General features: G+C 43.7%; 9 protein-coding genes and 1 non-coding gene across 10 annotated transcripts; 7 read left to right on the forward strand and 3 right to left on the reverse strand.

The window, feature by feature from the left end:
- Positions 1-1,337: 1,337 nt before the first annotated feature.
- BYT42DRAFT_572960 (uncharacterized protein) lies at positions 1,338-2,975 on the forward strand. The gene is made up of 4 exons (XM_051568673.1): positions 1,338-1,498; positions 1,587-1,841; positions 1,902-2,159; positions 2,233-2,975. The coding sequence occupies exons 1-4, from the start codon at positions 1,378-1,380 to the stop codon at positions 2,655-2,657; spliced, it is 1,059 nt and encodes a 352-aa protein (XP_051422101.1). The 5' UTR covers positions 1,338-1,377; the 3' UTR covers positions 2,658-2,975.
- Positions 2,976-4,227: 1,252 nt separating this feature from the next.
- On the forward strand, positions 4,228-6,219 carry BYT42DRAFT_572965 (uncharacterized protein). The gene is made up of 7 exons (XM_051568674.1): positions 4,228-4,258; positions 4,315-4,380; positions 4,460-4,615; positions 4,688-4,797; positions 4,868-4,991; positions 5,053-5,720; positions 5,778-6,219. Exons 1-7 carry the CDS (start codon positions 4,256-4,258, stop codon positions 6,028-6,030), a joined length of 1,380 nt encoding a protein of 459 aa, XP_051422102.1. The 5' UTR covers positions 4,228-4,255; the 3' UTR covers positions 6,031-6,219.
- Positions 6,220-6,369: 150 nt separating this feature from the next.
- BYT42DRAFT_t87 lies at positions 6,370-6,440 on the forward strand. The gene has a single exon. It is a non-coding gene; the product is annotated as a tRNA-His (tRNA).
- Positions 6,441-7,581: 1,141 nt separating this feature from the next.
- Positions 7,582-9,572, reverse strand: BYT42DRAFT_546712 (uncharacterized protein; the record flags this gene model as incomplete). The annotated part of the gene is made up of 2 exons (XM_051565901.1): positions 7,582-9,069; positions 9,171-9,572. The coding sequence occupies 2 exons, from the start codon at positions 9,570-9,572 to the stop codon at positions 7,582-7,584; spliced, it is 1,890 nt and encodes a 629-aa protein (XP_051422103.1).
- A 1,265-nt stretch (positions 9,573-10,837) lies between these two features.
- On the reverse strand, positions 10,838-12,613 carry BYT42DRAFT_498925 (beta-lactamase-like protein; the record flags this gene model as incomplete). Its single annotated transcript, XM_051564595.1, has 6 exons — positions 10,838-11,053; positions 11,136-11,413; positions 11,506-11,744; positions 11,810-12,008; positions 12,076-12,334; positions 12,425-12,613. The coding sequence occupies 6 exons, from the start codon at positions 12,611-12,613 to the stop codon at positions 10,838-10,840; spliced, it is 1,380 nt and encodes a 459-aa protein (XP_051422104.1).
- Positions 12,614-13,318: 705 nt separating this feature from the next.
- BYT42DRAFT_572973 (H/ACA ribonucleoprotein complex subunit 3) lies at positions 13,319-13,744 on the forward strand. The gene is made up of 2 exons (XM_051568675.1): positions 13,319-13,398; positions 13,474-13,744. The coding sequence occupies exons 1-2, from the start codon at positions 13,345-13,347 to the stop codon at positions 13,612-13,614; spliced, it is 195 nt and encodes a 64-aa protein (XP_051422105.1). The 5' UTR covers positions 13,319-13,344; the 3' UTR covers positions 13,615-13,744.
- A 2-nt stretch (positions 13,745-13,746) lies between these two features.
- BYT42DRAFT_572974 (tRNA-histidine guanylyltransferase 1) lies at positions 13,747-15,181 on the forward strand. Its single transcript, XM_051568676.1, has 5 exons — positions 13,747-14,018; positions 14,083-14,214; positions 14,272-14,572; positions 14,632-14,739; positions 14,796-15,181. Exons 1-5 carry the CDS (start codon positions 13,768-13,770, stop codon positions 14,934-14,936), a joined length of 933 nt encoding a protein of 310 aa, XP_051422106.1. The 5' UTR covers positions 13,747-13,767; the 3' UTR covers positions 14,937-15,181.
- Positions 15,182-15,349: 168 nt separating this feature from the next.
- BYT42DRAFT_572978 (S-adenosyl-L-methionine-dependent methyltransferase) lies at positions 15,350-17,223 on the forward strand. Its single transcript, XM_051568677.1, has 6 exons — positions 15,350-15,469; positions 15,589-15,853; positions 15,928-16,016; positions 16,090-16,226; positions 16,290-16,357; positions 16,423-17,223. The coding sequence occupies exons 1-6, from the start codon at positions 15,389-15,391 to the stop codon at positions 17,085-17,087; spliced, it is 1,305 nt and encodes a 434-aa protein (XP_051422107.1). The 5' UTR covers positions 15,350-15,388; the 3' UTR covers positions 17,088-17,223.
- Positions 17,224-17,253: 30 nt separating this feature from the next.
- Positions 17,254-19,088, reverse strand: BYT42DRAFT_572980 (uncharacterized protein). The gene is made up of 4 exons (XM_051568678.1): positions 19,015-19,088; positions 18,055-18,964; positions 17,775-17,994; positions 17,254-17,707 (listed from the first exon to the last, which is right to left on the reverse strand). Exons 1-4 carry the CDS (start codon positions 19,040-19,042, stop codon positions 17,564-17,566), a joined length of 1,302 nt encoding a protein of 433 aa, XP_051422108.1. The 5' UTR covers positions 19,043-19,088; the 3' UTR covers positions 17,254-17,563.
- Positions 19,089-20,488: 1,400 nt separating this feature from the next.
- On the forward strand, positions 20,489-22,634 carry BYT42DRAFT_498457 (acyl-CoA dehydrogenase/oxidase C-terminal; the record flags this gene model as incomplete). Its single annotated transcript, XM_051564564.1, has 5 exons — positions 20,489-20,591; positions 20,671-21,056; positions 21,133-21,261; positions 21,327-22,086; positions 22,153-22,634. The coding sequence occupies 5 exons, from the start codon at positions 20,489-20,491 to the stop codon at positions 22,632-22,634; spliced, it is 1,860 nt and encodes a 619-aa protein (XP_051422109.1).
- Between the last annotated feature and the right edge of the window lie 32 nt (positions 22,635-22,666).

Below are 22,666 nucleotides of genomic sequence, written 5' to 3' on the forward strand. Positions count from 1 at the left end.
TCATATGAGTTGGAAAACTGCGCACCAAAAAAGGAACCCCAACAAATCAGGTCAATGATCCAGCTGACGCCGATGATTTATTTGGTTGTTCCGTTGTTGATTGAATACGAGAAACTTTATCTCGAGAATACTCTTCATTCCTATTAGGCGACTTTTTGTGCAATCATCAACAATGCACTGGATACCAAAACAGTGACAATGATCGCATTAGGGTTTCAATGACTTCCAAGATTTGTTGATTGACGATTTACTTCTCGGTGTTTCGACTACAATATTATACGTTTCCCTGATTAGCGTCACTACATATCCTTTCAGTAACTAGAAAGGCACTAGCACATCTCAATGAGCACTACTGAAATGGAAGCAGGTGCTGCAAGCCTGCAATTTCTTGTCCCTTGTTATATAAGTCATGACTTGTATCAAAAATTGATCGATAAATAAAATGCTAAAGCACAGCATTACAGAAGTACGCAATTAGGCTGGTGAATAATGGTATCACAAAGCAAAAAGCAAGCAATGTGCTCTTTCATTGTATTCCAAAAACACCACCATCGTTGATGTGTGTTTTATATTACTTTTGCGTGTCTGACAGTATAGCATGATGGCCTGACCGAACAAAAAACGGTCATTTTTTATTCGGAGACCGACCGTTTTCAACAGAGGCAAATCTATATCTCGAAAAGTTTAATCCAGCAATCGCAGAGATACAAATTAACGCACGTTTTATAGTTAATGAGTTTTATTATGTAATGGGAACCTACTGTAAGCAACGAATATCATAAATTTGGAGTGCATAAAATAGCCATGTCGCACTTTATGCATAAAATCAAAAAATAGCATGGTGGATAAAGGGAAATGTGACACCAATGGCGCTTCTCTAGCCAACTTGCATGAAGTACATACCCGTGAAAATGCGACGAATGGATCAAACCTGCTTGCATTGATGTATTTTCTGTTCTTGTAAGAAAAAAATAATAATTTACTGGTTACTATCAGCGGACCAAAAGATAAAACAGGTTTTTAATGCTCAGATCTGGAAAATTTTAGCATATTCCTTTCTATGTGTCTGGTCTGACCATCCAATGGCTTCACAGTGATTGCACATGTAGCAATGAATGATCATGATATTCAAGCTGCGATCGCGCAATATGGGCAGTGCGTTCATTGCATGAAATCATTCCTTGTTAATTTTGTCGACACATGATTCGCGAATGTTCCTGGTCATCTTCATCGTCCATGGTCACCCACCGCTTTCCATGATCGCTGACGCTGAACGCTTCATGCTTGACGTTTAATTAGATTACAGATTTTTTTTTCTTTCCATCTTGGATCGATCATGTTGCATCATCGTATAAAAGCAATTCCTTGGACATGTAAATGACCTCGCAACCATATCTTTTTCCTTCATTTTTCCTATTTTTTCACATGACCCCAACTCCTCCTCCTGTTCGTCGACGCATTATCGCTTGTATGGATGGCACTTGGGAAACGCCATCAGGTACATCAATTTCTGCCCGCTACTGTCTTCACACATCGAATACTTAATTATTGTTCAACTTGTAATCCTTTCATTTCTGTCATTACAGCTAGAACCAACATTTACAAATGGTATGAAAACGTGCTCATATCCCGACCAATTGTCAGCGAAGACGACAGAGGCAAAGAAATGTGGCTTCAGGTGGCGAGATATTTTCCCGGAGTCGGCACCACCACATTCAAGCAATTTAGTGGCATCTTTGGTCTAGGCATCAGTCAACAGATCATTGATGCCTATGTTTTTCTCAGCGAAAATTATCGAGATGAAAACGACGAGATCTGGATTATTGGTTACAGCCGAGGAGGTGAGTGAAACAGACACCGGTGGGCCGTGCTTGATTGATTGACAAGTTGTTTCTTGACAGCCTACGCTGCCCGAAGTTTAGCGGGCATGATTTATAATGTTGGTTTATTGCCTTGCAAACATGCTCCGGAGCAAATCAGCGTCGCGTATCGCTTGTACCGTAATCGAGATGGCGACTCTGGACCTAAATCTGCCGCCGCATTGAAATTTCGTACTCGATACAATTGTATGGACCCAAAAATTCGTTTTTTGGGTTGCTTCGATACGGTGGGCACGCTTGGCGTACCACGATTGCCGTGGTATATGGGTGGATCGTTATGTACGGTGCTCACATAAGCTCTAGATATCAATATATGTGCCTGATTCCCTTCATGTTTTCTCTCTTTCATTAGTCTGGAACTTGTTTCACGGTCTCAACAATTTTCACGATACCAAAATTTCACCCATTGTCAAATCCGCTTTCCATGCGCTTTCCATCCACGACCAACGAGCGTGGTTTGAACCGACCTTGATGCGCTTCACTTCCAAGCAAATGGATGGACAAGAGCTGGAGCAAGTATGGTTTCCCGGTATGCATTCCGACGTTGGGGGTCAGGAAATCTCGAGTCTGCTCGCCAATCATGCTCTTCGCTGGATGATGACCAAGGCCGAGGAACGCGGGTTCAAATTCAAGTACGCACTTTATCCAATCGTTCCAAATAGTAATGAAGTTATCCATGTGACGTATTCATTTATAGACAGCCCATTGATGAAATATGTGGCGGAGGGGCCTTTTTATATTATGACAGCTATGAAAGTTCATTTATCTATCGTTTGATCCCCAGAAAAGATCGAGAGATCGACGTGGCACTATTTGCACCCTTGGGACAGCAAGCACTATACATGGAAGGCGACTTCCGTAAATATCTAACCGAAGATCAGCTGGTGCTTTACAAATCGCGCACCCTTCACAAATTTCTACATTCGTTGAAGAAGAATGGTGCAACCTCCTCCCACTTGTCAGTCGACAGTCATACGATCACCTAGTGCTTCCTTCCCATCCAATTTTGACAATTCTATGTATAGTATAGTGTATAATATTCTTTTCTTTCTAAAAACTAATATAGACTATTCGTAATAACTTATTAACAAGCCGTACACCCGCTGTGCAATGGATGCCGCCTGCCACCGGAGGTCGCCCTCTTACATTGAGCGACTTTCGTCAGATAAAAAGCCTAACGCATACACGGCATAACCTGGGCGAGAACTCTTGACGGACTCTGGTATATTAATGACAACCTTATGGCATCCCTTACGTCGTGATTTGTTTCTGAACACGCGCAAGGCAGCACTGATTGAACCCCTCAGTTCCATCCCGCCCAGGCTATGATCGATCTAGAAAGATGTGTGGGTATGTTGGGTATTTAAAAAAATGAGTTAGTAAGCTCTTTGATTGATTCAAATTTTCATAGCAAAGGAAAAGAAATTGGACTTGCCTTTGAACCAAATGGTGAACCGGAAAAAAAAAAAACGATGAATACGGACCGCCAGGTAAGCTTCTTCTTCGATGCGGAAAATAAAAATTGCTTCCAGGGACAGTTAAGCGATGGATCGGTGGTGTCAGCTTGAGCAGGCAAAAAATATTGATGTGGCCAGAAGTGTCGGTAATTTCGAGCTGGATTCCAGATATCGAGAGTCCCCCGAATAAAAAAGAAAGAAACAAATAAAGTATATGATGATAAAAAAACAATGGTCGCGTCAGTAAAAACCTCATAAAAAACCCTGTGGGAAAAAAAGAGGAAAAGACTGCGAAAAGAATATGTACATGAAATATAAAATACAAATACAATAATCGGGAAGACATCTCGAATACCATATCATGAGAAGCAATCCAAAGGAGAGGTAAGTCTGTTTTGCCGGAGCAAAATCGATGGTAGACCACTCGAGGGCTTACCTTTTTGAGGATGGTAGTCGATTTAACCAAGTTAGGTACACGGGAAAAGAATGGTCTGGATGATGGATGCGGATGGGATCTTTTGATACAATGATACCGAGAGAGAGAAAATCAAAAGAAAAAAGATAAAATTGAAGACAAAAATATATGATTTCCATAAGGTTGTCATTAATATACCAAAGTCCGTCAAGACTTCTCGCCCAGGTTATGCGTGTATGCGTTAGGCTTTTTGTCTGACGAAAGTCGCTCAATGTAAGAGGGCGACCTCCGGTGGCAGGCGGCATCCATTGCACAGCGGGTGTACGGCTTGTTAAAGCTTCTATATCCATGTAAATTTCTCGAGTCGAACATTGAGGGGAGTTACTTGCAAACGCCCAGGTGGGTCGGATGTCGGAGTCGGAAAACGTAAAATTCTTGTCTTCAAAAAAAGTTTACACAGTCTTTTCCCTTTTTTCCCAGATCAGTTGGGATTGATTGACAGCATGGTAAGACTAGTAAAGCTCAGTCAACTCTTTGAATGCTATCCTGATAGTTTTTATAGGCACATAAAAAAGAACGAGGATCCAAAGAGAATCTCTTGTGGAAAATTGATTATCTGGCTGCTCAGGTAAGATCCACTCGTACGGGGTTCTCAACGTGCACTTGCTGATTCATTACTCTTTTTGATTCGCATTTCAACGTGACAGATTGGTCAAGATGCGCGTTTTGACTCTGCAAAGGCCGCGGCATCGGCCAGGAAATCGCAAAAGAACAAAGCTTCAGCTCAAGACAAACGAGCCAACAAGGCTGATCTCGAAAACGAGCTCAAGGAGATGCGACTTCGAAAATTGCAAGCAAAACTGGTAAACATTGTGACGGATTCAATAAGCAATGGTGGGCGGTTCTCCATTGAAAATCTCACTCGCGATGTGTAGCATCAAGCTCGAAAGGAATTGCGAAGCCAGTTGAAAAAGAGTAAAGCGACCGATGCACTAAAACTGCAGAAGAAACTACGTGACGCTCAGAAAAGTCTGGAAAAGGAGCCGTGAGTTGTGGAACTGTCAAACTGTTTCCATAGAATGTTCACTCAGTTCATGGCTTTTTTTTTGACAAAGATCAACAAGTGCAGATACTGAAGAAAACGAAAAAACCTCAGAAAATGATACCACAGCAGCAAAGAAGCGTCCGATCACAGCCGAGCATATCAAGAAAATAGAAAAGGATTTGGAGGCATCAAAGGTAATTACGGGATTTGGCTTTCAAAAAAAAATCAGGGAGAGGGTCCTAAATAATATGTTAGGGTATCGATCTGGACGTGCTGGCCGAAAAAACATTGCGCAGCAAAATATTGAAACATCGAACGTTAAAGCATCACGAGTTGGTGGCATTGCTCTTCTCCGAACAAAAATCACCTGGGGAAACGAACGCATCTGAAAAGGAAACAAATGCAACGGAGAAAGCAAATGTAGCGGAGGAAGGAAATTCTAGTGACCAAGTGAAGGCCGTTCAGGCCGATACTGACTCACCAATGACCGAGAAAGACCAGACTTTGACCGCTCCTCTGGATTCAAAGCTACCACCATCGGATATGGCGCGATTGAAGGAAAATGCAGAGACGCGATTGCTGGCATCCAAGCTAGTGCAGCAAGATATTGCGAAACTGTTGCAGGAGATGGAGGCGATCATTATCGGGCGTCCTGCGAAACCGGCCAAAGATGGGCGAAAGGAAACTCAGCAAAAGGAAGGATCAGCATCCACAGGGGAGAAGCGCAAAGACAGACAAAGTGGCGATCCGTCTATGTTTGTAAGCTCTTTGCAAGGTACAGCCAACAGCAGTGGGGATGAAGCCGGCAAGAAACGTGCCAAGAAAGACAATCCACGTTCAACGGATTGGGTTGATCCGGATTTCGACAAGTATTATAAGGGCATAGAAAAGAAAAACAGACCCGGTCAACGAGCACGACGACAGTAAGTGGACAAAAACGGGATTGATATGCTGTTGGATCGATACTAATTTCGGCGTAGGAAATGGGAGGAGATGTATGGCGACAAAGCAAAACATGTGCAAGCAGAAAGAGAAAAGGATCAAAAAGCCAGAGAAGAAAAGGCGAAACAACAGGTGAAGAATAAGTCGCAGAAACCACAGATAATGGCCGAAGACATGGAAACTTTCCATCCTTCCTGGCAAGCGAAACGACAGCAGCAAGAAATGATGGCCAAGGCATTAAGTGGGCAAGGCGGGGCCAACAAGAAGATTGTTTTTGATGATACCGATTAAAATCATAGCAGTCATTCCTTTTTTTTTTTTTGTCCATTCCAAACTCGTTCCTTTTTTATTCAATCATCCCGATGCATTAACAGACACATTTTGTATAAAAGAATAAAAAAGCCATTATAATATGCATACATTCATAATTGAATGCACACTGTTTCTCTTCTTCCATTTTATAAAAATAAAAGAGAATTCATCCAACGCGCAGCAAAAACAAAAAAAAAGACCGCGTCCTACATCCGAGCATTCCATTGGCTCGTAAACCATAACTGATCACGTGTACTGACGTCATCACATATGTTTTATTTTTAGTATCTATGTTCACCTCAGATACTAAATATGGAAGCCGTGATAGTATAGTGGCAGTACATCGCGTTGTGGCCGCGCTGACCCTGGTTCGATTCCAGGTCACGGCAATTACCTTTTGCTTTTTTTTCACTAAAGGTCTTGGGTTTTTTTTTTATTCTTAGTTTTTTATTTTTGAAAGTAAAATAAAGGCTTTTCTTTTATTAGGGGCGGGTGTTGCCGACGAATTGAAGAAAAAAATTAGTAAAAGATTTTTTTATTGAAAGGGTGACTGAACACACGTCCGTTGCGGACAATTGCTCGCCCTTGGATCTTGGGGACAAGGTTCTATTGCAAAACCATTTGGGAATATAAGAAATTCATTCTTTTTGAATATTTTCATCACAGAACAGGTTAAACACTTTCATACTTTGTCTTTATTGCTAAAGATATTTTTAATATCCATTGGTAACAGAAAACAGAAAAAAAAAAAGAAAGCTCAAAGGATTATCAAGCACAACTACCGGGTTTTATCCACCAACTACGCATTTGTGTAGCTTTACCGTGCCAATCTGAAGTTCTCTGGAATTTTAGCATTTGGTTTTTCAATCAACCAAGCGAGAGGGAAAGTAATAGATTCTGTCAAATAAAAAATAAAAAAAGGCAACTGGCTGAGGGAGGATAAAGTGAACAAAGCACACTAAAATGACAAACGAAGAGAAATATAGAAGGGCTGTAAGATCCATTGAATCATGACCAATAAAATTCTATAGGAATTAAATTGAGGTCGCTCACTGCGAAAAAGATCTCATCAACATTATGAAGAATAAAAAATGTGAGAAGAACGCGTAAATTGTGCAGCCCAAATTTATACTTGCAGGAAATATTATAACATTAGTGTGGTTGGATTGGAAAATGTATCACCGTATAACTAGAATGTTCAATACGAAGTTTAGCGGGAATGGTGTACAAGGTAAGAGTCTGGTCTACGGAGGCCGCAGGGTCCATGCAACGACTTGAGAAGGAAAACTTGGAGTCTGACACGAGGCCAAGTGACGAAGAGAAGTATAGATCTACCCGATGAGCTTATCATGCTCATTTTCCTATACCGGACACGTTTTATATGCTGGATTTCAGAGAGTTTTTAATCATTTACAAAATTCTCATCTGCTAATAGGGATGAGAAACTACTTATTACAGATCATGGAGGCTTTAAATAAATATAGAACACTAGGTTAAAGAATATTAAAAAGTATTTTTTTAAACATAAAACTAAGTGATAACGTAATGGGTTTGCACGCCTTGATGAATTCGTTCCCACTGTTTGCCGTCCAGCTCACGTCGGATTTCCCATAAGTCTCTTTCCAGTTGTTGTCGTTGGAGCAACTCGCGTTCCAGGGCTCGTTGATGCTCGACCTTGGCACTGGCCATAAGCTGCCGGAATTCTTTTCGTAACGTCATGCTGTGACCATCCTTGGCCACATGTTTCAACCTTTCGTCCGCCAATAATTTGTCTAAATGCCGGTTCTCGTGCGTCACGGTCAACAATTGCTGTTGATATTTATGTCGTTCCGCATTGAAATCGGTGATGTTTCGCGTGACACGATCGTACTCCTTTAACACGTTTCCCAATTCCGCCTCTAAACTTGCTGCCTGCAACAAGAACGCGGACTCGCGAAGGGTGAACTGCTCTTGTGCATCCTTGAGAAAGCCGTTCAGTTTTAACAGTTCTTGACCCTTAACCGCACAGTCGGTCTTCATTTCTTGGAGTTGCTTCTCAAGTAATGAAACAGAGTTGTTCTGCATTTCTTCCAAACGCAAATACTTGCTTTCGTACTCTGCGCGCTCGGCACGCAAGTCGCTGCACGTTTGCTTCAGTTGCACTATTTGTTCTTGCTGCGTTCGAATGGTTTGCTCACACTTCGAGATCGTCTCGGTATCCCGCTGAGTTTGCTGCCGCAGCTCGTCCAATTGTTGGTCGTAATTTTCTCGCCATTGCATCACGCGCTCAATTAACTGGTCGACCGCTTGAATAGCGCTGAGAGCTGCTGGTTCATCTTTGTTCAACACTTGAGTGCACTTGGCAACGATAGACGCCTCGTTCTTTTGCCACTTGTCCACTTGCTTTTTATCGTCATTTACCGTCAAGGGCAACGCCACCGTCTGCACTTCCTGATGTCGCGCGCTTCCTTCAGACACGAGTCGACTTTCCGCCAACCGCTTTTCAATCATATCAAGAAGATGGTCGTGGGTGGCTAGGCCGTGATAATACAGCTCAGCATCCATGCTGGTGACACTCGTGCGCACCGACTTTGAAAACACCGAATCTCCTGAAATGCTGCCATCGTCACTCACACTATTCATTCGAGCGCCTGCTTTGGTAATTCCTCCGTAGCTACCGCACGGCGGCACCTTTACATATTTTTGCGTGATACTTTGAAGCCGCGCCAGTAAATGATCATAGTCGGGTTTCAGCCGTTGGTCACCATGGTGAGGTTCAGGCAACGTCGTTGGCGTACTAGACAGTGTCCCCGCCACATGCTGCAGATATTGCGCTTGCAACTCGTTGGCACGCTCAAAACCATAGTACAACTCGTCCACCAACTGTTCAATGTGAACACTGTTGCTACGCAGCTCCTCGAGATATACTTCATCGGCCATGGCGCATTTTAATACAGTGGTTGTGCCGCGCTGAATACTCGTTTCGAAACGTATCCTTGTTCGTAACCTGGCCAACATGGATCGCGCATGTTCGTATTGCTAGCCTTGAGTAAGTCATTATTTTTCTTTGACTTTTTTTTTTCTTTTTTGAGACAAGTTGAACCCTTTTTTCTTCGATTGAATGGTGCGGGTTAACTTACCTCTTTCAGTAATTCAGCTTCATCGATGGACACTGTAGGGTAATGAGACGCTACCATGACTGCATACGAGAAAGATAATTGCTGGATCATGCTGGTATAATTGATTGGTCCCACCCCAGGCATATGATCGAAAGTGGGTTCCTTGGCATATGGATGAGAAACCGAATCATTACCGTTGACGGTACTATTGTCTTTAATGCTTGCTATACTGGAAGGAGGTTTTGGAAGCGGTTCGTCTACGCTTAGATGCGCGCTGGAAGTCACAGAGGAGGGCGCCTTGGATGGTTTGACTGTGGAGCCGGGACGAGAAGATCGCCGAGTGGGTTTCGTTGCGAGTCCAACCTTGGATGCGGTCCATGCTCCCTGTGATTTCAGGGGTGAGTCATCTCTTTTAGGAGCCATGAGTGATTTCCCCTGATTCTCCGTTGTCTTTTTCGTCAATGGTTCTGCGCGTTTGACGGGTGATTTAGGGCTTGTCGTATGACTGGACGAGGTAGCAGGTTTGTTCAAGGAGGAATTTTCACAAGATGAGGATTGAGTTTTGGGTGAGATTGCTCGTCCATGATCGGTCGGAGTGGATGCTTGTTTTATCTTGGTGGGCGACGTCCGCGCAGCGGGCACGTCTTTCTTGTCAGGCGACGGTGGTGGCGGCGACGCTGCTTTTTTAGCGATTGTTTTCGCAGGCATCAGGCCACGACAGGTTTCTTTGTTCAACTGGCTTGTCTTGACATTTTGAACCGGGATCTTGGATACTTTTCGTATCTCTTTAACTGGAGTTCGTGATTCGTCCTGCGAGGCGTTGCGAACCGTCAGCTTCTTCTTCGGCGGCGACGTTGGTTTTAGAGTGGCTGGCCTAGGTGCATTGGCTTTGGCAGCAGCATCTTTGGCGACAAATGGATTACTTTGTAGTTTATTGGCGACCATGGGCCTTGGATTCGTCGTATCTTTCGTAGGCTAATGCGAAACGGGATCATCCCGCATTGAAACAAATCGAAAGAAAATAAACCAGAAAAGGCAATCAGATAAGTAGGTGGGAAGATCCAGCATGTGTGTTGAAAAGGTTCCTTACAATGTCGGCTTTCGTCATATTCGGCTCATGTAAAATATGAAGCTTCAAGTCACACTTTTTTTCCTTTCCTCGCACAGAAAAAACAAAAAAGAAAGATGATCAAGGATAAAAAAAAGAAGAGAGGGAAAGAAAAAAAAAAGGCAAGGCCAAAAAAAAAGGAGAAAAGGAGAGAGGAAAGATTAGAACCCTAATTCTCGAGATTAAAAAAATAACAAGCTTCAATAGACGGACAATGGAAACAGTTTTATTGTAAGAAAATAGTTGAAGATGCTGAAATGGAAGAGTGTGCGATTTTAGGTGGTAGAGAGGATGAATTGCCTTTTTTAGTGGCATGGCATATGTTATCAAAAATATTCAATAGTGTGTATTGACGATGGCATCGCGCAGTCGCGTTCGTATGGATTCATCAACCGCTTTGACAATGGTTTGATCCTTATCAATGAGAATGGAAGCATTCATATCCGGCGGTAAAGTGATCAAGACACGTTCCTGACTGTCTGTTGACAGGCGCATCGATGAGGATGGTATGCCAATCTATGCAAGCCAATTTTAGTTTTTTTTTAGTTCGATTTTTTCCTTATTTAAATAAGAAGCAGAACTATACCATGTTCAGTCGGTGCATCAATGTATGAAGATCCGCTTGATCCCAGTAACGCCGTTGATGAATCCGGAGGTTCAAGTTATCCCGTAAAGAGGTCAATGGATGGAGTTCCAGACGATGATTATACATTTGTAGTAACCCCGTCACCGGCATGTAAGTAACGTTATCCTCTCCAGAGGTGTGTACACGATCAGTACATATGGTATTTGCTAACTAAACAAGTCAAGTTTCGACAAGTCCATGTCAATATAGCAGCAGGCAAAAAGACAGTTACTAGTTCATCGTTAAAGCTTACCTGTTCCGAGATGGAAATTCTTTCCCACTGCCGATGTAGCTCAATTCCTACAATATCTCCTGCTTCGTAGACGTGGACGTTGACATTGTTATGTTGCCAATACTCCTTAAACGGGTCCACATTGGGATGACTGGGAACAAGGATGTGCTTAGCACTGTCATTGGTATATTGCCAGTGGGTTTGTAGCAGGGTTGACATCTCTGATAATAAAAGACGGGCATTCAACGGGGTCCAGAGAAGTCGCATACGGCAGTTGGCAGGTATATCTCGCTGAAGCGCTTGGGAAGCTTCAGGATCTGTGCAAAAATGTCCAAAGAGATGAGTTCACACACAAAGTATTGCTTTCCAATCCGTCATTGACTAATTTTACCAGTAAAGATGCAAGCGTTCTGTTCTTTGGATCCCCAGTGTCGCAAGAACCATTGAATCGATCCTTTGCTGATACAGGTGGAATCGCCGGTGAACACGATGCACGGTTCGCGAATGTTATCAGACATACCCCCAGCGACCATGGAATGGATCGTCTGCAATGCACCGCTTTTCAACAACGGGCCGTGGATCAGCGGCATTTGTGGCTCATAGAGCATATTTTGACGTTCGGCATTCATCCTGTATTTCCACATCTCTCACGTTACATTGACTATATCATTGGGAATCAGTTGTGTAAGGTTTACCATTCGCCGCAAATATTCGCGTATTGTAAACTTCGGTAGGCGATGGGGCTTACGACGTATACCGGGACCTGATAAGGTTCTTTTCCAATTTCTTTTCCTATGGACCGCAAATAATGGTAGGCTGCGTCAATGACATCGAATAGAGGACCCATGGTAGGCATGCAAAAAATAGCATTATGCCCATTTGATAATGCCATGGCTGAAAAACCAAAATTAACCATCTTGCCCTGAATGTCACGAGTCTTTTCTCTTTCCAAAAATGTTACCCATATTCGTTAATGCGCCGTGCATTTCCTGCTCGTACGTTTTTTCTTTCACTGTGGATGATTTTTTCAAGTCGCTGAGAATAATGACATCAGCCGATTCGATGATAGCAGGATCCAACGGTGCGGGGTGACGATTGGCAACGGTAGATGTAGAAGACAGAAAGGCGACCTTTTTGAAGCCGGTTTCCAGTAACCAGTTGGCACTGCCTAAACAATAACCGGAACTGTAGGCCACCAGACGCAAGGTAGAGAATAACGACTGGAGAAATGCATGAATTTTTTTTTTTTTTTCGAATGCCGTGTCCGAGTTGCTTATTCTGTTTTAGTGAAAGTATTGCCGCAGACGTACCAGTGATTCTTCATATCGCACCGCTTGGATCTTTTCTATGCATGTGACTATGTCTTTTTTGGTATACAGGGACCGCCATCCTTCCGTGGGTAATGTGGAGGCGAGGTTTCCCAGTTGAGAAAAGTGAAGCGAGGATGACGGGTCGACAACCGAGACGGACGTTTGATGATACGCGACCATTTCTTCCATGCGCTGTCTTTTTTTTTTTTTATCGATTCCAATGAATAAACGTGAGCATTACCTATATTCAGGCCTCGCCGTAAAACCTACCTTGCAAATTCAATGGTTGGCTCTGTGGCAATAATTTTGCCATTGTACCCCAAATATTCGGTCAGGTAGGGTAAGCCGAGCATCAACTCATAATTGGATATGAGGACCATATCGATATCGCGTACATCAACCAAGCCAAAGTCCGCCGTTCGAAATATGCTTCGACTGTCACAGCTCTCGAGTTGATTGTCGTTAAGTGAGTATTGAGTGTCAGCTGCGCGTTTGCCGTGATCACTAAATGTCGCGAGGATCGCTTCCAAGTTGTTACAGGTCGAGTCCGATGTCGGCGGAGGCGGCCTAGAAAGCGTGCTCAACTGCAGACTTTCCAGCGAGCAATTGAACAAGACGGTATGTTGCCTCAATTTCAGAATGAAGTTGTTCTGAGGAGCCCCTGGCCAGTCGATGCATTGGATCTTCATTTGCACAAGAGGTAAAAAAGACTCGTGCAAGCACCGACAGCGCGAGAAACGAACTACCAAATGTATTTGCATTTTAAAACGGCGACAACGGTGCCACATCGCCAAATGTGGTGTCCAATCAAGTGGCTTTCAGTCGAGGAAAAAGCGTCACGTATTGTCATCAAAATTCTGGGAAGACCTGCCTCACGGTGTCCTCCTTGTCATTTCGCATTCATAAAATTACCTCTGACCATGTATTTGATGTACTATTTGAACGATCAGGGTAACCGAGTGTATACCTTGAAGGTAAGCATGAATAGTCATGAATGACGCCCCAGTTTCATTGTTTAACCAACGTCTCTTGATTGATGTGACGAGTAGAAGTTGGATCCCAAGGGCAATGCCACCAAGTCGGCCCATCCTGCACGATTCTCTCCCGACGACAAGTACTCTCGCCACCGCATTACGATCAAGAAGAGATACAACATTTTGCTTACTCAACGTCCTGCACGTCCTTTCTAAACTGTATCGCATTTAGCTTTGTACCCGGCTCGCATTCAAAAAAAAAAAAAAAACTGTCATCCTACGCCAGTTATGTAACATAAATCTACAAGTAGAAATAAAAAAAAAACCAATATTCATGATTCTTGATAACTCTTTGCCTGACGAAAAAAGATGATGTTAATCTATACTGTGATCATGGTTACGACCAGTGTTCTCGTTTTGACAGCCATTGTCCAAAGCTACCGTGACTGCATATCAATGCTGAAGCAAATCCTGTATAAAAAAAAGACCAGCAATACATTGAGTTCGTTTTTACCAATGGCCAACTCGAAATTTGAGTATGTACGCCGTTTTGAAACGGACGACAGCTTGCTGCCCAATACTTGGCTTGCTGTCCGCATTGATGGCCGAGGCTTCCACAGGTATGCTCCATTGTGTGTTTGATGTGAGACCACTCGGAATCCGGCTGAAAACGCCTGTCCATAGATTTTCCCAAACCCACGATTTTGCTAAACCAAATGATCGGCGGGCCATTGATTTGATGAATCGCTGTGCTATTGAGGTGATGAAAGATGTCAAGGACATTATACTCGCTTATGGACAAAGTGATGAATACAGGTAGGGTGTTGATTTAAACCTTTTGCTTTCCAGAGGCTCACCCTTTTTTTATTCAAGCTTCATCCTGCCAAAGGAGTGTAATTTATATTCAAGACGGGCGAGCAAAATTGCATCTACGGTTGTGAGTCTATTTGCTTCCAATTATGTGATGCATTGGCACGAGTATTTTGGAGATCAGCGGCTTCAATATGCTCCATGTTTCGATTCTCGAGTGGTCTGCTATCCGTCCGACAAGAATATGCGCGATTACCTGAGTTGGCGGCAAGCAGACTGTCACATCAACAACCTTTATAATACCACCTTTTGGGCTATAGTACATTCGGGAAAAACGGAAACGGAAGCCGAAGAGATGTTAAGGGTAAGGGCACAAACAGAATTGGCAATTTACGGGTGAGCTGATGGGTGGAAATTGCATAGGGTACATTTTCCAAGGATAAGCATGAAATGCTTTTCACAAACTATGGCATCAATTACAACAATTTGGATCCAATTTACAAAAAAGGATCCGTGATTGTTCGTGAAAAGGTACGTCTCCCAAGAATATTGAAGAAAAGGTTGTTTTTCGTTAACGTCCTGGCTAGCGGGAAGTGGAATCTGTTTCTCCTCGCAACGGTGAGATTGTGCGAAGGCTTAAAGCGATTCCCGTGGCTTTACATGAGGATATCATTGGTGAATCGTTTTGGAACGAGCGACCGCATTTGTTGGGTTCAAAAAGTGTATAAAGAAGAAAATACCTCATGCCACTCGAACCCTTATAGATCTCATTTTTTGCATCACTTTTCCATCACACTCATTATTACATCAATATATTACGGTTACTGTAAGGATCACTGACCTTGTGTGTGTGCGTCGTACGAAGATGCACGCGTAGAACCATCTTTGCGAGTTACATAATGACTTTTTTTTTCGAGCAAAGAAGTATCATTTTTGAATCAATAGGAAACACAATAACCTAGACAACGTGATGAACGAGATTGCTGTCTATTCTTTGAGATTATGCATTTTTCCTGCATTGTCTCGTGCCACTCCGTGACTGTTGTGCAAAAAGTGGCGGAGTTTTCTTTGGGTCTGAAAAGGCTCGGAGCTGTCAAAAGAAGAAAAATTCCTCGCTGGGCCGAGAACCAAAAAAAAAGGGTGTTTGCTTTCTTCTACCGTCGAGTCTTTAATTAACATCATGTCGTCGTCGACTGCCATTCCTGGCGTGGAGCATCGCGATCCTCAGTATTTCGGTTATTATGCCATGCTTCAACACCAGGTACTGCTTGTAAAAGAGAGAGGACTATTCCCGTGGGACGCGTAATGACACCTTGGTTCTTCTCTTCATTTTGCTCCTTCCCATCCTCCATTCCCTCGTCTTGTTTTGAATGGGGATAGCAAAACATGCTGCAAGATAATGTACGCACGTCCACTTATCGTTCCGCCATCCTGTTGAATGCGCCCAAATCGTTTCAAAGCAAAACGGTCATGGACGTAGGCGCTGGATCGGGCATTCTCTCGTATTTCGCGGTTCAAGCTGGTGCCGACAAGGTATATGCCGTGGAAGCTTCGGGGATGGCCAAGAAGATGCAAAAACTGGTCAAAGCGGCGGGAGAAAATGGAAAAAATCAGTTCTTGAAGGATAAAATTGAAGTGATTAATGGTAAGCGGCTTCGTGAACACCTTTATTTTTTTCACATGATGCATGGTTGGCTCAACGATTGTTGTCATTCTCAGCCAAGATTGAAGATCCCGATTTGCCGATCCCAAAAGTCGATACCATCGTTTCTGAGCCTATTGGTGTATTGCTTTTCCATGAACGCATGGTAAGAAACATGATTCTCTTGGTCCACGGATTTTATCGCATTGACAGCAGGATGAATAATCAAATATGACTAGTTGGAAAGTTACATCTATGCTCGCGATCATTACCTGAAGCCCGGAGGTGCTCTTTATCCTTCGCACGGAGGTATTTATTTGGCCCCTTTCACTGATGCTACCTTGTGGAGCGAAACCATGGCCAAGGCCCGTTTCTGGTAAGCAAGATGGATAGTTTATTGAAGCCAGAGCACACACGTATTCAAAAGTGAAAATAATAGGGATCAGCCATCGTTCTACGGAGTCGATCTTTCGGCTTTATATAAGGATGCTCGAGATGAGATGTTTGGTAAGACCTGTGGTCACAATATCGAGTTACCCATTTTTACTTATTGAAATTGGAACGCACCTTAGGTATGCCTGTAGTGGGACACTTTGATCCTCGCAGTTTGATTACCACACCTACTTTCCTTGACCGATATGACGTCAATTTTTCTACCATCACTACAAAAGAAATGCAAGATATAACCATCCCATTCAAATGGACAGCCAATTACACTGGATTGATGCATGGTGTAGCTGGTTGGTTCGATCTGACGTTTGCGCCACCACCGTATGACCAGCCGAACCCCGAGGCGGCTGGCACCACGATCGAAATGTCGACGGGACCGGCGGCGGATCGTACTCATTGGCAACAAGTGCGTTTCTTATTCAAGGAACCTTTGGCCGTAAATGCCACACAGGTGATCGAAGGATGGATGCGATGCATTGTCAACGATATGCGAAGTTACACCATCTACGTGGAAGTAACGTTGGACAGCACCCAATTGAGCGACCCTGCCAAAATGGATAAAGAGCAGTTCTTGATAGCCAATCATCCGCTGAGACGACGTGGGGTGTGGGAGCTACATGAACAGACGTATAATTACAGCTTCAATCCCGGCTACATGCCAGAACATCAACCGGAATACTCATGCCTCTATCAAACCGAAGAACAGATAGACGCAGCCACAAAGAACAGTTCCGCCGATACCAAATCGTTTGATGCTATGTATAGTTATGACGAATTTGTAAATTGAGGATCATCAATACGAGCAAACAAAAATGCCAAGGCACAAGACAAGGAAAACTATGCGCACAAGGATAGTATATTTATAGCAGTCATTGCATATACAAACAATTGATTAAACAGCAAGCTCATGTGAAACCCACTTTCATAATATATATATATATATATATAAAAAAGGAAACACAGACTTCAGTGTCACCAATGATGAATAAAGATACTTCCAAAGGGCTACCCGTTTTCAAACCAAAGTCATTGTTCGTGCGTTCATCCACGTACGCTGATCTCTCTTCCCTTCTTGATCCACGAACTTCGACTTTTTTGATCGACGTTATTACGGAACCACTGCTTATCAGTCTCCTTCAGAAACCGCTTCGCTTCATATAAACGGCAGTTTTTTTTTTGGTCGCGCGAACAAGTGATGAATGGGCAGGTGGCCATTACGAAATGATGCCTTTACCGAGTTGGTAGTATTTGTGTGTTTCGGTTTCATGAATGGCTGAAAATATAGTCATTGATTTTCCATGGGAACCATTTCTCTTCGTATAAATACTTGATCTTGACCGATTTCTGATCCCTATCCGGAAACAAGGTAGCGATTTGGCCAAAGTCCAGTCCATACATCTGAATACCCTGTAATGAAAATAGCTACAGTGAGTGCTGAATTACTTTGTGAAAGACATCATTCGTCTACATTTACCTCATAGAATCGTTCCGTTTCGGCTTTAGTCCATCGTTTTCTTTTAACGCGGTCATATTGATTCCTGACATCAGATGCTGAAAGCGAGCTACTCTCTTCTACGATCTGCGGGGTAATCTCTTCTTCAGTTTGCGGCGGATCTTGAATCGGCCGTTCTAAAGAATCTTCGTCCAGAACAATTTCGCCATTCACAAGTTTCACTTGGGGCGCATCCGACCTACTGCTTTTACAAATTTGTTATTTACACATCCCGCTGTCTAGTATACGTGATGAAACTTACGTAAAGGCCTTTTTTTCAGCTTCTTCTTCATTTCTTTTTCTTTCCCTTTCCTCTTGTTGATACTTCATCCAATACTGTTCCAAGTTTTTCTTTTCCCTAGCAGTGGCAGCAGTTGACTTGAGCTTTGCCCATTTGCGCTCAGAAGCATGTTCAATCGCTTTGAGTGTCTGCTCCATCATGTTCATCCACCTATCATCGACTGGTGTGATGTTTTCATGGCGTTCATCGCTTTCGTTAACAGACATTGTGTTATTAGGAATATCCATGGCCGTCTCCTGGTTTTGTCCAAATGTAGGTTGCGGATGGGGTACAATAGCTGAATGTTGTTGTTGTTGATCTGCTTGGCAGGGCATCCCGATCAAGCTCGGTTGAAGATTGTTTTGCTGCAATAGATCGTCGGTCTCGTGCTTATCCTGCGGTTCCAGTGGCTGTGGTACCGAAAGAGTAGCATCATTATCGGGTCTTGCTAAAAGCGCTGGAGGCACATCACGGATCAATTTCTCCACGTCAGCCAAGACAGCAGCATCAGGAGCTACGACTTCATGAGTATCCTTTGTGGTATTGTCTTGGATTACAGATGCTTCACGCTTCCTGGACGAATGCAGAAGCGATGAGTTCTCAGGCAACGCTACTATGTCTGAATGCGCGACTTGGTCAGTCTCGGCTGGGGTCTTGTCGAGGGTTACGGATGTTTTGCGCTTTTTCGGTGAATGCGGAAGTGGTGAATCTCCCCGGACAGGACCAAGCTGTGAGTTGATCGTCGTTGGTTTCGCAGAGCTGTCAACTTTCTCGTGTTGTTGCTCGGCGGACGTGGGAAGCGACTCGCCATGGGCTGGAGCGGCTCGAGTGGATCGTGGTCGTGCACGGGGTTTGTCTTTTATTTGAGGGGCGAATCGTTTCTGATTCTTGTCTGAAATTATAGTTAGTTTGAGAACAGTAGCAAGGATGTGACTGACTTACTTATGCTTACAGAGGTTAACGAGGACATGATCCAGCAATGAGTGCTGTCATGGGTTCGTCCTCTAAAGTTGGCAAAAATTGTTGTGCGGAACCATGGAATGCATGTTTGGAGAAAAATAAGACTCCGTACTCTGATTTGGCCAATAGGAAGTAAGCAGCGGAGGACATAATATAAGCAGCGAATTTTCTTGATGGTTGCCATGCAACAGTTTCGAGGGCAAGTAATTTGAAATGTTATGACATTAGTAACAAATAGACCTGCTACAGAGTTTCAAAAAAGCAGCTGGTACATGCGCATTAACTCAATCAAAGACGTGTGTGCACTGTCCTCCATTACTGTTATAAAATCACCGTTTTTGAGAATATCGCCAACCAACACACAGCTTTAATGTCTTCTGATGCTTAGTCGTTTGCTAACGTATGAATTCCTGTCGTTCTGTCACGAAGCACAGAATAACTGGGGATTACAAATACAGACAGATCAAAAGAGGCGAGTTGCTGTGACAGATCATAATTGAAGAGGTTTTGCAAGATGGCCGACTGATGATCATCATTGCAAAGCTTATGGAAGGATGATGACACTGTTTTTTGCCCAAGGTACCTTGTGTTGTCACGACTCTATTCCAAGCACCCCACCCGATCGCTTGTCAAAAGCATGTGGGACCCCATCTTTCTGCGTTTGTGCAACCACAAGCAAGAAATGAGAAAATTGAGATTCCGAGTATTCGGTTGCTGTGGTGTCCTGTGCAATCGCATATGAAAACGGCCATTTTGCTTGCAGGTCAAATAAACAATGGGACAGGGCTCTTCATAAAGGCATGAGAATAAAGAAAAATTGTCAGTGTCTATTCATTTCACATGGATAGAGTAGAATAAAGTAGAGTAGCCTCATGTGATTAGTAAATGGAAGCATAATATGTCAGCGACGATACACCGCTTATGGAAGTTGGAGCTGACATAAAAATTGGTTTAAAATACACTAGACTTGTCCAGTCCGATCTCACCGATTCATTCCATCGTCCAGCTTTCTCTCATTCAATTCCAAAATGTCATCAGCACAACAACGACTTGACGCTGTCAAGCAGCAGTTAACGCCCGAGCAAGCCTATGCTCAAGCTGTTGAGTAAATATCAAGTACAGCAAAACATATTGTATCATGCATCTCACCTAGGTCCTTCTCTCAATTGTTAAGCCCGGTGGCCAGCATGAGAGAAGAACGTGCCAAAGCCGCTTTCAACGTTCGCGAAATGACCTATTTGCTCGATGGTGGACAGAAAACCACAGAAGTACGTACTCAGCCCCAAATGGCATGCTCCTCGATGGCCACCCTACTGACACATATATAATACGTTGCACCTAGTTAAAAGAGCGTATTCTGCTTGAACTGGAGCGGGATCCTCTGTTCAAGATGAACGATATTCATGATATTAGCAAAGAAGAATTACGTGAGCGTACAATGGAAAAATTCCGCAGTATGCTCCATCATTTGCAGAACGAGTCGGTGGACACATTCAAGAAGCGAATGGAATTGGTCAGTCTGATCGATCCTGGTTTCTGGACCCGCTTTGGTGTACATTGTATGTTTATTCCGATGAATAAGATGGAAAAGGAAAAGGAGCAAGAGAGAGAAAAAGACTCATCATTGATTTTGTTTAGATGGATTGTTTGTCGGTGCTCTGCAAAGCAACGCCACACCGGGTCAGCTGGGTTACTGGTTTGAGAAGGGAGCCCTTTCATTGTCCAATTTTATTGGTTGCTTCGCCATGACCGAATTGGGACATGGATCCAATGTGCCCGGATTGGAGACCACGGCGACGTTTGATGAAGCTGCCGATCAATTTGTCATTCACACTCCTACCTTGACCGCTACCAAGTGGTGGATTGGTGGCGCTGCCCACAGTGCTACGCACGCGGCCGTCTTTGCCCAGTTGATCGTCAGGGAAAAACGTTACGGCACCAAATGCTTCATCGTTCCTCTTCGAGACCCTAAAACATATCAAACCCTGCCTGGCATCAATATTGGCGATATTGGCAAGAAAATGGTAAATGATCTCTCCTTTGTTCAGCGATAAATTTTAATACCTCCTTCTAATAACCCGTTTCATTGCTGTACCCTAGGGAAGAGATGGTATCGATAACGGCTATATCCAATTTACCAATGTCCGAATTCCCCGCGGCTACATGCTGCAAAAGCATACCAAGGTGTCCCGCAGCGGTCAAGTCAAAGAACCCAAATTGCAGCAATTGGTGAGTAAATTATTCCATCAAAAATCAAGTGCCCGTCGATGTAATACCGTGTTTGCTGTATGTAGACGTATGGTGCCTTGCTTCAAGGACGTGTGGCGATGGTGGTTGACAGCGGTAATGTGTCCAAGAAAGCCTTGGCCATTGCAATTCGTTATGCTGCCGTTCGCCGACAGTTTGCTAACTCGAAAGCGAACGGAGTGGAAACCAAGCTTCTAGATTATCCAATTCATCAACGCCGTCTGATGCCGTTGTTGGCTCAAACCTTTGCTATGCTCTTTACCGGCACGGAAATGACGGAAATGTACAACAATATGATGGCGCGTTTGGACAGCGCCAAGGAAGACGATGCTGACCTGGATGAAGTCATGGAGATGCTCAAAGAAACCCATTCTACCAGTGCCGGCTTGAAAGCTTTCTGTACGTGGAACTGTCTCAACACAATTGAACAGTGCCGTCAAGCCTGCGGTGGTCACGGCTACTCAGCTTACACGGGTCTGGCCGCCATGTATCAGGACTTTGCGGTCCAGTGCACATGGGAAGGCGATAACACCATCCTGACATTGCAAGCTGGACGTTACTTGATCAGCAGTTACCGCGAAGCAGCCAAGGGCAAAAAAGTCGCTCCGGGGGTTGGTTATCTCAACCATCTGAACACATTAATTGGCAAACAATGCAGCGCATCGTCCTTGGAAGATTTGGTGAAACCCGAGGTGATCGCCGAAGGCTGGCAAGTGGTGTGTGCCAACGTGGTGCGTCACGCTGCTTTGGAGTTTGAAGCTTGTCTCGAACAAGGCATGGATGTCGATGACGCCTATGAGCATTGCTGTAAGTCCAAGTGGAAATATGACAATTTATTTTCAAGATATTAACGGTGCTTTGGCGTGTTGACAGCGCAATCACGATTGTATGCTGCCAAGCTTCATTCTTACGGTTATTTATTCAACCGATTCATGGACGGTGTGGCCAAGGTGTCCGGATCCGTGCAAGCGGTGTTGACAAAGATCTGTTTGCTTTACGGTTTATATACCATTGAAGATAACGCGGGCGCTTTCCTTCAATACGAGTATTTCAAGCCGAACCAAATCGAGTTTATTCGCAGCAAAGTCAACGAACTGTGCAAGGCTGTACGTGATCAAGCTATTCCGCTTGTGGATTCGTTCAATTTGAGCGACTATATCATCAACAGTCCTCTTGGTCGGGCCGACGGCAATGTCTACGTTCACTACTTCCAACAAGTGCAGCAATCTAATCCTCAGGGCGAACATCCTTACTTTAACCGTCTTATCAAACCATTGATTGAGCGCAATATTGAATCATTAGAAGTGGAAGATGAAGAGGCAGGGTTAGAAGATGAAGATGAAGACGATGAGTAAAAAAAAAAAAATCTACATGCAGCGATGATTAT

The sequence above is a fragment of the Radiomyces spectabilis genome (genome assembly GCF_025331425.1).
Source record: "Radiomyces spectabilis strain NRRL 2753 chromosome Unknown BYT42scaffold_8, whole genome shotgun sequence".
Classification (NCBI taxonomy): Eukaryota; Fungi; Mucoromycota; class Mucoromycetes; order Mucorales; family Radiomycetaceae; genus Radiomyces; species Radiomyces spectabilis.